Source organism: Squalius cephalus (genome assembly GCF_949319135.1).
Source record: "Squalius cephalus genome assembly, chromosome: 1".
Lineage (NCBI taxonomy): Eukaryota > Metazoa > Chordata > Actinopteri > Cypriniformes > Leuciscidae > Squalius > Squalius cephalus.
In genome coordinates, this window is record NC_137122.1 from 19225668 (window position 1) to 19239416 (window position 13749).

The window sequence follows — 13749 nt, forward strand, 5'->3', positions numbered from 1 at the left end:
TAAGGCAATCAATTGATTGTTATTTCAAGTTCTGAAATTTAACGTTTAAGTAAGCAGAACTAGCAGATTTTTATTTTGTACTTAAACATTTCAAGTTAAGAACAATTAAAATTTATGAGTACATTAATTCTCAATATATTAGCTTATATTACATAATATGTAGACGGAATTTAGCATTATACGCTATTATAGTACATCAGTATTAAAACCATCTAAAATTATCTATATTAATACTAATAATAATATATATATATATATATATATATATATATATATATATATATATATATATATATTATACAGAAAATGTTTTGAGCTGGTTCTTTTTTTTTTTTTTTTTTTTTTTTTTAGTATAGAGACATCAAAAATCAACATATGAATCTCAACAATGGTAACAACCAACAAAGCCTTTTTGTGACTTTATAGTAGTTCAGAGTTGATCAGATTTTTTTTCCATTAGCTATGTTTCCATCCACACGTTTTTATCCGAATTAAGTGATATCGAATGAAAAATGCCTTATGGAAACAGTAAAATTCGGTTGAATTTCATGAATATCGACTCAAATGAAATGCGTTCGGTCTCATCGGATTTTATCTTGATCGATTTACGGCTTATGCGATAAACGCTGATGGAAACGTTATTCGCCGAATAAATAATGCGATCCATTTTGTGAGGCAAAACTTTGTTCGCAAATGTGTGCTGGAATGTTGTGCGTGTTTAACACCTTAAAATGTCTCAAATCAATTCGATATGCCAATTTGATCGCAAAACGGCAAGTGACATCATTACGTACAGGTTTTTATTCGCTTTAAAGCCGTTGGATGGAAACACACTTTCACCAGCTTTATTCGCATGATTTTTTTTACCGAACTTCAGATAATTCGATTGACAAGTGGATGGAAACTTAGCTGCTGTCACCATTGTTGTGATTCATACGCTGATTCTTGATGTCAGAGTGAGTCTATGATCCTGTCAAAATATTTTCTGTATAATGACTTCATCAACTCTGAGTATCACAGCATTGCAGGATCTTCCATAGAAGATTTATCATGCAAAAATAACAACTAATATTTAACAACTTAATCAGATATTACACTTCAGATGGTATCACTGAAGCAGAACACTACATGATGACTATTATCACTAAAAAGTGACCAACATCATCTGATCTGAGTTTCTCTTGGATTCCTACCATAACTACTATGCATCAGAGACACACTCAGTTTAAAAACTAAAAGGTCAAGAGCCCAACTAAAGCAAACACTGATCTCTTATGGTGACATCAAACTTTATTATTTTCAATAAAACTTCAACTTCTAAACCTCTGTTAATTCTCAATAAGAATGTTAGTATGAAAGAAATAAAGTCTGGATTGTAATAAGTGAAGATGCTGAGATCCTGAGAGATCTGTTAGTGTTTAATGTTCTGTTGGGGTTTAAAGTGTTTCTGTATGGTGTGTTTCGTGTGTCACCATTGTGTTGAAGAGTAGAGCCTGAGCTTCAGTTCAGGATGAGCAGAGAAGCACTGATGAAATGCTGCGTGTTGCTTTATTTAACAGACAGTAACTGTGTAGTTGCTGATGCAGTGACGTATAGTCACAGCAAATCATGCATGTAGTTAACTGCATGTTTTTTAGTAAAAAAAAAAATCAGTAAATAAATGTGAAATAACTGTTTCTGTTAAAAAAAGATTAATGAAGATTCCTGTAAAAGTATTTTGCACTTATTTAAATTAGGATATTTTACATTAATTTTACAGTTTTTGTATGATAGCCATTGCTGACAGTCATTTGAAAAAAATCCAATGTTTTTTTTATGGGATTTCTCCCAACATTATGAAGGATCGTAAAAATTCAGGAAATAGCTGTAAAATAACAGTGTTTTTCTGTAAAACATTTAAAGAAAATTTCTGTAAAAGTTTTTTGCACTTCATTTAAATAAGGATATTTTACTTTATTTTTACGGTTTTTGTTTGGCAGCCGTAGCTGACAGTTATTGACCCTTTTTTTAAGATTTTATTTTTTACAGTGTAAAGCCAACATTAACAGAAATTCTTCTAAATTAGCATAACAAAACATTAATCACTACTAAATCTCACACTTAACATTAATCTTACACACACAAAAAAAAAAAAAAAAAAAAAAAAAAAAAAAAAACATTATATTACACTTAATTTTAGCATTTACTCTCCCTTTCGAGTTAGCCTTTAATTTCATAAAACTCAAAACAATGAAACAGTTCAGTTTACTTAAAATATATCAGTTCTGTGAACTTGAAAGAAAAAGAAAGTGCTAAATACTCAGAAAAGTTAATTTGACAGTTTAATTTAAGTTTGTCCTACTCAAACCAATTAATTATTTTGAGCGTTAGGGTTTACAGTAAAGCTCTTGCATTCTTAATATCCTCGATTAAAGTATGGATGCGTGTCTCCTGACTATCTCCCTGCATTTAGTAGCCCTCAGTGCTGACAGAGAAGGATATACTATACATGTGACAGGCAATGCAAGGGAAAATAACAGGAGAAGACATGACTCACCGTGTTTGTTGACTGATCCAACTCACCACAGTTGTTTGATAAACTTGTTTTCACGGGAAAAGACGGCAAGCATGGATGGCAGATTAACTGTTTAGTGAAATGCTAGCGCGATGTGCAAGCTATAGCGATGTCAGATCAATTTGACAGACAAAATTAGATAATAAATATATATAATAAATTGCAAATAAATTATATTAAGCAATATAAACGTCAGGAAAGATACAAAGCAAAATCCCCAGTGTTAAATGAACACTCGTCATTGTACATATGTGTCCACACTACGTAAGGGGTAATGTATAGCGAGGCGGTTGTTATAGCAAATAACAACCCCGACAGGCTGAACGGGACCCCGACGTGAAGCGGAGGGGTCTTGAATCAGCCTGAAGGGGTTGTTATTCGCTATAACGACCTCCTCGCTATACATTATCCCGCTTATACATGGCTACCTACAAAATAAATAAATAATTTGACACAAAATATTGATTTAAAAAGGAGTTTACTGATTTAAAAACAATTGTATTGCTTCCGCTAAAGAAAATAGTCTGTTCCGCGTCCATAGCAACGCTCTGTTTTTCATGGCAACGGTGTGTTATACTTCGCAGCGTCTGTTATCAAGAAATAACGGCCGCATTCTACATTGGAATTCAACCAAGCCATGTAATAATGGGTGTTAAAATTAAAGAACTCCAGTCAATTTTAACATTGAGCTCATTTTTTTGTACATTTGGAGTGCTGTCAATACAGAGAACAACGACACAAATCGGTGTTGCCTACATCATGTTATCCTCTTTTTAAAATTTGCACCCTGTTGACTTCAACAGGGCAAGTTTTAAACCTGCTTTTAGCCTCTTAACATCCTTGATGTGTCATTACAAGTGCACAGCCAATGTGAGTGATTCCTTCAGAGTGAACACAGGTGAATTTGACTGCAGTAGATGTGAAAGATATGGATAAAAATGATAATAATTCAGCCAGCGCTCATACCTGTATTTACATCATGTTTTCGATCGAAGTCCAAAGTAATCAATTGTCGAGTTCACGCACGTGATCATAGGTACTAAACCAATGCGCATGAGCTCGACAATCGATTACTATGGACTTCGACCGAAAACAGGATGTAAATACAGGTATGAGCGCTGGCTGAATTATCATTTTTATCCATATCTTTCACATCTACTGCAGTCAGATTCACCGTGTTCACTCTGAAGGAATCACTCACATTGACTGTGCACTTCCCAGTGGGCATTTGATGTCAATTTAACATCAATGTGACATCAAACATTGATGTCAAAATTACGTCACGAAATAGGTCAAAAATGAAAGTCATATTGACGTCAAAGTGTCAATGTCAATTTGATGTCAAGATTTTGACCTCTGCTGATGTTATTTTGATGTTATTTTGATGTTATGCTTTGTTTGTTGGTATTTGATGTCAGTTCAACATTTATTTGATGTCATGATGTTGATCCCAGCAGGCACAGGATATAGACTACAATGTCGGTCAGACGTTGGATTTTGGTTGAAAATGAAAGTCGGGTTGACGTCTAAATCCAATGTTTGTTTGACGTCAGGCTCCAACGTTAGGCAGTCGTTGAATTTTGGTTGGAATAAACCAAACAAAAAGGTGAAATGCATGGCCGTACACTTATTACCAGTTTCACTTAAAACTAACCAGATTTACTTTATTTAATTTATTTAATTTATTTATTTAATAGATGCTGGGCATCTATTTGACATCAGGATGCCATGATGTTGATGTCATTTTAATGCTATTTTGATATCATTCAATATCAAGCTTCAATATCAGATTAAATTTACCTTTATGCAATTATAGTGTCTGCTGTCATTTTAAACGTGAACTAAATGTAAATATGCTAGGATTTAAATAAATAAAAACACACATGCAAAATACATAGACCTAGGCCTAACTTTCAAGATCATTCAGGCTAGGTCTTTTAGATGTTGTCACATTGATTTACAATGAGTAATAAACATACTTTTTTCAAACATTGTTTTGACATAAATTTCACATCAATTTGACGTCTTGTTTCCTGACATCAAATCAACATCGATTCAATGTCAATGATATTGACCTGAGATGTAGGGACCAGAAAAAAACATGTCAGATTGATACCTTTGTTTTACAACCACAAGGAAATAATGAAAAAATATAATGAAAAAATATGCATATTCATGCATGTCATACATGGTGGTCAAAATCTTGACTATTTGTTGATGTCAAATTGACGTCAAGGTGCCCGCTGGGTTGTAATGACACATCAAGGATGTTAAGAGGCTAAAAGCAGGTTTAAAACTGGCCCCATTGAAGTCAACAGGGTGCAAATTTTAAAAAGAGGATAACATGGTGTAGGCAACACCGATTTTTGTTGTTGTTCTCTGTATTGACAGCACTCCAAATGTACAAAAAAAATTAGCTCAATGTTAAAATTGACCGGAGTTCTCCTTTAACACTGAAGCAGTGTTGAAGTTAATGAGATAATTAAAGGTGAACTAAGTAACTTTTTTACCTTAACTGAACAGCTTCGGAGTCATTGGAATGGTTATATTACTTATTTCGGGTTGAATGGTGGTCGTTTCGCACCCCCCTGGTGCCCGTGAGCGGAAAATCCGCACTTGCAAGTTTGAGCCGGCGGGACGCCGGCCGCCGCGTCAGGAAGTATCGTGTGATATCAGGTCTCGCAATGTAAACAATTGCTTTACGGCCAAAAGAAATCTGCTAAAATGCTGTCATTATTGCGCTCCCTCACGCTGTTCGAACCCGAATGAAGAAGACGTTTTAAAGAATGTCCCATCTGCTTTGATGTCGTTGATCTATAGCCTCTGGTGTCTGAGAATCACCAACGAGTTTTTACAACAGTGTTGTCAAATATCTATTCCGAAGCTGTGGGGGGAGCTCTAGAGAGAAACCTGAGAGCAAAAAGCAAGAATACAGCGAAGAAATCCCGAAACTACTGAGCCCTGCTTTAAGTGATTAATTAAGTGATGATTGGTCATTAGTGGTGACACCTGATGTTAATAAGCAGAATCATTGAAGGGAAGAGAAAAAACTAACAGAAAAAAAGAGAAACACAAGAACTGCAAATGACTTCGTGCCATTACACATTGTTGCACTTATTATTACCAGTTTGACTTTATTTCTGTCATACATCTACAAAAGTTCTTGAGATTCAACATAAGTTTAGACGGTAATGTTTTATGGAATTTTTCGTTTCAAGTCACCATTATTGTGGTCGGTGTTCAGAATCTTGACCCTTTAAGTTTTTAGACGTTAGTTTTTTTTTTCTGACTGTTTCAACGTTGTGTTTATAAAGCACACTTGTTACTTCAAGAGAAAGCATGACCTGCTCACAATGTTTTGATGATGATATTATCATCATGTAGTGTCCTGATGTCATTCAGAGTCTAAATATTTTATTATTTGCTTGGTGTCTTATTTTGTAGTCCTGAGTAGGGATGGGCAGATCGATGCTGCAGTATCGATATATCGATACTCACAAGATACTTACTTGGTATCGATACCTCTACAAAAATATTGATATTAAAACTATATTAATAATTTTTGCATCACTAAGTGTTTTTGGTACTTCTTTTTAAGGTTTGAGCTAAATAGAAAACACCCCTCCCTGACATATTTAGCTGGCCCGTGAGAGAAGCGAGCGACGTGCCCTGCCCACAAGTACACGTCATGTACACGGCACGTATCACACACTAGTTGCACACTTCTTTTTTTTCTTTCTATCTTTCTATCTTTCTTTCTAACTATTCTATCTTTCTTTCTAACTAATCCATCTTTCTTTCTTTTCTTTCTTTCTAACTAATCCATCTTTCTTTCTTTCTTTCTTTCTCTTTCTTTCTAACTAATCCATCTTTCTTTCAAACTAATCCATCTTTCTTTCTTTCTAACTAATCCATCTTTCTTTCTAACTAATCTATCTTTCTTTCTAACTAATCTATCTTTCTTTCTAACTAATCCATCTTTCTTTCTAACTAATCCATCTTTCTTTCTAACTAATCCATCTTTCTTTCAAACTAATCCATCTTTCTTTCTTTCTAACTAATCCATCTTTCTTTCTAACTAATCTATCTTTCTTTCTAACTAATCTATCTTTCTTTCTAACTAATCCATCTTTCTTTCTAACTAATCCATCTTTCTTTCTAACTAATCCATCTTTCTTTCTAACTAATCTATCTTTCTTTCTAACTAATCCATCTTTCTAACTAATCCATCTTTCTTTCTAACTAATCCTTCTTTCTTTCTAACTAATCCATCTTTCTAACTAATCCATCTTTCTTTCTAACTAATCCTTCTTTCTTTCTTTCTTTCTTTCTTTCTTTCTAACTATTCTATCTTTCTTTCTAACTAATCATCTTTCTTTATTTTCTTTCTTTCTAACTAATCCATCTTTCTTTCTTTCTTTCTCTTTCTTTCTAACTAATCCATCTTTCTTTCTAACTAATCCATCTTTCTTTCTAACTAATCCATCTGTCTTTCTAACTAATTCATCTTTCTTTCTAACTAATCCATCTGTCTTTCTAACTAATCCATCTTTCTTTCTTTCTAACTAATATATCTTTCTTTCTAACTAATCCATCTTTCTTTCTTTCTAACTAATCTATCTTTCTTTCTAACTAATCCATCTTTCTTTCTTTCTTTCTTTCTTTCTTACTAATCCATCTTTATTTCGTTCTAACTAATCCATCTTTCTTTCTTTCTTTCTTTCTTTCTTTCTTTCTTTCTAACTAATCCATCTTTCTTTCTTTCTATCTTTCTTTCTTTCTAACTAATCTATCTTTCTTTCTAACTAATCCATCTTTTTTTCTTTCTTTCTTTTTAACTAATCCATCTTTCTATCTTTCTAACTAATCTTTCTTTCTTTCTTTCTTTCTTTCTTTCTTTCTTTCTAACTAATCCATCTTTCTTTCTTTCTTTCTTTCTTTCTTTCTTTCTTTCTTTCTTTCTTTCTTTCTTTCTTCCTAATCCATCTTTCTTTCTTTCTTTCTTTCTTTCTTTCTAACTAATCCATCTTTCTTTCTTTCTAACTAATCTATCTTTCTTTCTAACTAATCCATCCATCTTTCTTTCTTTCTTTCTTTCTCTTTCTAACTAATCTATCTTTCTAACTAATCTTTCTTTCTTTCTTTCTAACTAATCCATCTTTCTTTCTTTCTTTCTTTCTTTCTAACTAATCTATCTTTCTTTCTAACTAATCCATCTTTTTTTCTTTCTTTCTTTCTAACTAATCCATCTTTCATTTTTTTTAATGTTTCAGAGCACAGAGGGGGTGGGGTGGTGGATGCATCAGGATCCATGTCCATGTTCTTTGAAAATAATTTTTTTTTTTTTCTTACAAACTTGCTTGGCTTTGATGTATACTATACTATTATATATTATATTATATACTACAAGCTGTGTGCTTGTATTATAAATATATAAATTGATTAAAATCAATGGTTCTATACATTTATTCTTTGAAATGTGGGGTTTTATTTGTAAAATTGGAGATAACCTTATAATTCCAAACAGAATCAAAGCTCTCAGAATTATAAGGTTCTATCTCCATTTGGGCCACCTTAAAAAATCCCATTTCCAAATGTGCCAGGATTTTGATATTCTATCCTCAAAGTACCTGTAGGGTGATGGTCTTGTTGAGCTATAATAGTAGGTTATACTACATAACAGTTTTGCCAGCTGGGATGTAAAAACTTTGATGCTCAATATCTCAGAGCTACCCTAAACGGAGATAGAACCTTATAATTCTAAGCTCACGACATACTAATGGGGTCTGTAATATTTAAGAATAGATATGTTCACAATTGTTGCATCTATTTGATCAAAAATACAGTAGGCTAACACATTAATACATATATTATTACAATTTAAAATTACTGGGTTTTTTTTTATTTATTTTAAATAGATTTTAAAATGTAATTTATTCCTGTGATGCAAATCTGAATTCTCAGCAGCCAATACTCCAGTCTTCAGTAACATGATCATTCAGAAATCATGCATTTATTTATTTGTTGTAAAATTTGCTTTTGTAATAAATGTATTAATGGCCAGTACGTGTCATGTGGATGTAATTTGTAAGTGTAATGATCAAATTTTACGAAACATTTACATTATTTAAAAAAAAATAAGCAGTATCAGTATCGATAAAATTGTACCAAAAAATATCGTATCGTATTGAATTAAAGTCTGGTATCGCCCATCCCTAGTCCTGAGATCCAACAGCAATATGAACAATTTGGAAATTACTTTGTGCATAGAAGTTTTTTTTTTTGTTTGTTTGTTTTTTTTACACACAGACATCAAGAATCAGCATATGAATCTCAACAATGGTGACAATAAACAAACTAGTGACAAACAGATAAACTCTGAACATCACAAAACAAGCTACTAAAGTCATAACAAAACAATAGCAAAATAAAAGCAAACAGAAAAAACAATGAAAATTACAGGACAATTCAGCTGCATAATTTATTCATGCTGCAATGCATGATGTCAGCCATTGATGCGTTTTGATTGGTTGCTCCCATCATGCACTGCAACATGAAGCATGTGTTTGATTGTCACCATTGTTGAGATTCATATGCAGATGCTTGATGTCTGTGTGTGATTTAAAACCTTTTCAGATTTTTGAAGCATTGCTGAAATTAACTACTGTAGTGAACAATTAAAAAAGCATTTGTATAATCAGTTTATAATGCTGAGTGAGATCAGTAAATCAGGTCACTAGTAATTTCATCATTGAAACATAACCAGGGCTGCATTTCCCAAAAGCATCTTAAGCCTAACTTGATCATAGATTAAACTGCTAGAAATGGTCCGTACAATCAAATTAGGCTTACGATAATTTCAGGAACTAAGCTCAGGTCATAGTTTCTCTTGCCACAATAAATGTGCTTTATAAACACAGAGTTGGGCAGACAGAGATAAACTAATGTTAGAAAGGAAAGGGTCAAGAGCTCAACTAAAGAAAACACTGATCACCATAATGGCTACCTGAAACGAAATATTCCTTAAAACATTATCATCTAAACTTCTGTTAAATCTAAATAAGAATGTGTGTAGATGTATGACAGAAATAAAGTCCAACTGGTAAAATAAGTGCAATAATGTGTTATGGCTCGAAGTCAATAGTTCTTGTGTTTCTCTTTTTTTCTGTTCTGGTTGTTTCTCTTTCCTTCAATGATTCTGCTGATTAACATCAGGTATCTTCAATAATGCTCAATCATCACTTAATTAATAACTTAAAGGGATAGTTCACTTTGAAAATAAATTTTGGTATGTTTTAGCTTACCTCAAGGGCATCCAAGATGTAGGTGTCTTTGTTTCCGCAGTAGTTTCAATTTTGATATTTTTAGGTCAAACCGTTCTTGTCTGACAGTCAAATGCAGGTCGATGGTCACTGTATCAAAACACAAGCACAGAGTCCAAATTAAAACAATTCCCCATCGTCCAAATTAAACAATTCCCCATCGTAAGTACACATTGACGGCCTAAGACACGAAACGAGCGGTTTGTGTGAGAAAATGAACAGTATTTATATCGTTTTTACCTCTTGTAACACAGCACACTTCCAAATGATCAGACGGCGCGGGCGGGTATAGATGTATACATAGATGTCGCCTTGGCTACGGTTTCGTTCCAATGAACTGCAGTAGCAAAGGCGACATCTAGTATATACATCTATACCCGCTCGCGGGCGGGTATAGATATATACACTAGATGTCGCCTTGGCTACGGTTTCGTTCCAATGAACTGCGTAGCCAAGGCGACATCTATGTATACATCTATACCCGCCCGCGCCGTCAGATCATTTAGACGTGTGCTGTTTTCAAGAGATAACAACGATATAAATACTGTTCGTTTTCTCACACAAACCGCTCGTTTCGTGTCTTAGGCCGTCAATGTGTACTTACGATGGGGAATTGTTTAATTTGGACGATGGGGAATTGTTTTAATTTGGACTCTGTGCTTGTGTTTTGATACAGTGACCATCGACCTGCATTATGACTGACAGACAAGAACGGTTTGACCTAAAAATATCAAAATTGAAACTACTGCGGAAACAAAGACACCTACATCTTGGATGCCCTTGAGGTAAGCTAAAACATACCAAAAATTAATTTCAAAGTGAACTATCCCTTTAATTATCTCATTAACTTCAACACTGCTTCAGTGTTCATTTTAACACTCTGTAGCAGGGATGGGCAACTGCGGTCCTGGAGGGCCACTGTCCTGCAGAGTTTAGCTCCAACCCTGATAAACTCTCCTGTCTGTAGCTTTCTAGTAATCCTGAAGACATTGATTAGCTGGTAGTTTTTGTAGAGAAAAAAAAGTTCTAAACATAGTTTCTAAACATAGTTCAGAAGGAGCCTAAACATTCAGTCCTGTGAATCATCATTACTGGTTCGATCCCCTTCGAGGACAGCAAGTTTGTTTATCATTAACTATTGAGACTGAATGAGCAAGAGAACATGTGAAACAAGACATAAAATAGTTTTTAGACATAAAATGCGATTCTAATAAAAATTAATTGTTGAAAGCTAATACACATTTTCCTTCTTCAGGGATCAGACCTTGGAAAATAGAGGAGATGGAGAAGAATACGAACTCTCGTTACCAAATTAATACAAAATTCAATGTCACAGCTTCAGACTCCATTCAGGACAAATCGAAATTACTAGATATTGATGGTGGGATGAGCCTGAGTGTTTTAGGTGGACTCATCGAGGTTAGTGGAGCAGCAAAGTATCTCAATGACACCAAGAACTCTTTCATACAGCAGAGACTGACGCTACATTATAATTCAACCTGTGAATTTAAAGAACTGATCATTAACCATTTGCCTAGCATTCAAAATATGCCAGACAATTATAATGATACAGCTACACATGTAGTGACAGGAGTGCTGTACGGAGCAAATGCCTATTTCATTTTTGACAGAAAAGTTTCAGTAGATGAGGACACAACCACTGTGGAAGGAAATTTAAAAGTGGCCATTGAGAAACTGAAGGGTATTTCAGTGAGTGGAAATGTTGGTCTGAAGATGAATGACAATGAGAAAAATGCAGTAAAAAATTTCACATGTACATTTTATGGAGACTTCCAGCTACCGTCTAACCCGACCTCTTTTGAAGATGCAATGAAGGTTTTTGCTGATCTTCCAAAACTGCTGAAAGAAAACCAAGAGCTGGCAGTTCCTCTGAAGGTTTGGCTTTATCCTCTGGACAAACTTAACTCAAGAGCTTCAAAACTTCATAAAGACATCAGCATGAATCTAATCACACAGATAGAATCAGTGATTGAGAGTTTAAATACAACTGAGATGAAATGCAGTGACCTAATAGAAGACTCTCCTGCTCGGACATTTGCTGCATTTCGTGATCAAATTCAGCAAATGAAAAACAACTGCTGCACGTACAAGTTGAGACTCGTGAAGACACTCGGCTCTCTGCTGCCAAACATCCGTGGAGACGTGATGAAGGAAACTGCACTGAATGATCTTCTACAAGAACATGATAAATCTCCATTTAGAGGAAGTGATCTTGCAGAATGGCTGAATGAGAGACAAAGAGAGTCTGAGATCATTAAAACAATCCTCGGACGGCTGATCGATGCTGGTGCACAGGTAGAGCTCAATGTAGATGCTATCTGGATGGGCCTGGAATACGGAAATTTGGTGAGCTACACATTCACATCATTGGACTGTTCAGACGTGCTTCTTTCTAAACAAACTGCCTATCTGAGTTCTTCAACACAAGGAGAAACTGGCGAGAACAACCCTGGTTCAAAGCAAAAGTCTTGGCTCACTTCAGTAAACAAAAAGACCATGAAGAGAAACTTGAAGATATTTGAGAATTTGATCAATTCAAAGGAAAGCTGTAAACAAGCCAGATTCGTTGTGTCCTCAAAGGAAATGGAGAATCATCCTGGATCCTGCATTCTCCTGTATGAAAGTGAATGTGATGAAGCTGTTTGCTTTACTCCTCCATCCACACCAGCCTGTCCAATCACTGAAGAGGTCAAAGGTCAGAGTGTGGTTCTAAATGTTCCTCCATCATGTCCTGCTACAGTGGAGCTCAGATTACTGTATAAACCGAAGCATGACACAGTCTGGAGATCTGAACCTGTGCTGAAGGATCAACACACAGTTACTCTGACTGATCTGAGACCAGGAACTGAGAATGACATCAAGTGTACAGCGGTGGGGAAACTCAAGTACACCGTAGACAGTGACATAATCAGCGTTACCACTGAGGTATGATCAAATAGATTTAAATCACTGATTAAAAATATATGCAGCAATGCGACAGTGTGTTTTTATAATTAACTTATCCACTTATTGCCGGTTTCACAAATCAGTATCAAATGTGTTTTTCAGAAAAGTTCAAGGAAAAGAGCAGTTACAGGTGAGACATTTACTTTTTTATTTTCTACCTACTATGTTGTGGAAATAAATGCTGTAGTCATGTACATTATTTAGGCAATGGCCTTTTATTTTAACCCTTTCACGCATAGTGGTCACTACAGTGGACAGCTATTAAAGAAGTATTTTCTTGAATTTGCACGGGTTTTTATGGCAAAGTTGCACATCAATCTCTTCATTGGACCCTGGTGCATCGTCCTATAAATTGCAACCAAGTGGCAAGCCTTTGTGTTTCGATTTTTTCCCCCTCCAAACCAAGATGGCCAAGGGTCAGTCAGACATGCCAAGTTGCTCCAGAATATCCACCCATTCCTTCTATCCTAGGAGACTCTTGTAGGTAAAAAAATATTGCAGCATAAAGCAATATCTAATGAGTCATATCACAGTAAAATTTTCCAAGTTTTGATTTTAGATTGAGAGAAAACTCTGATTAATCACATGTCCACTGTAGTGGACGTCATGCATGCAATGGCTATATTTCAGCTACAATTCATAATTATAATGTGAATATTGTTTTTGAAATTTAAAACTTAAAAACTTAATATGCATTGACTTTTTCTACTGTAAATAAATGTATTTGTATTATTAGAATACTTTTTTCGATGTCAATGAAAATTACAATGATTACATAATGTATGACACTTGTAATGCATTACTTTACTTGTTAGATCAAAAAGTAATCTGATTTTATAATGCATGTTATTGTAATGCGTTTTTTTACTAATAACATCAAAAAGTAATCTGATTACGTAATGCATG

At 34.4% G+C, this 13749-nt stretch overlaps 1 protein-coding gene across 1 annotated transcript in view; it reads left to right on the forward strand.

Moving 5' to 3' along the window:
* LOC307164216 (uncharacterized protein) overlaps positions 1–13749 on the forward strand; it is a 29605-nt gene that overhangs the window by 9772 nt on the left and 6084 nt on the right. The window contains exons 4-5 of the mRNA XM_079880746.1: positions 11132–12822; positions 12946–12973. Of these exons, the coding sequence (XP_079736872.1) occupies positions 11132–12822; positions 12946–12973 (1719 nt within the window). The remainder of the gene's footprint in view (positions 1–11131; positions 12823–12945; positions 12974–13749) is intronic.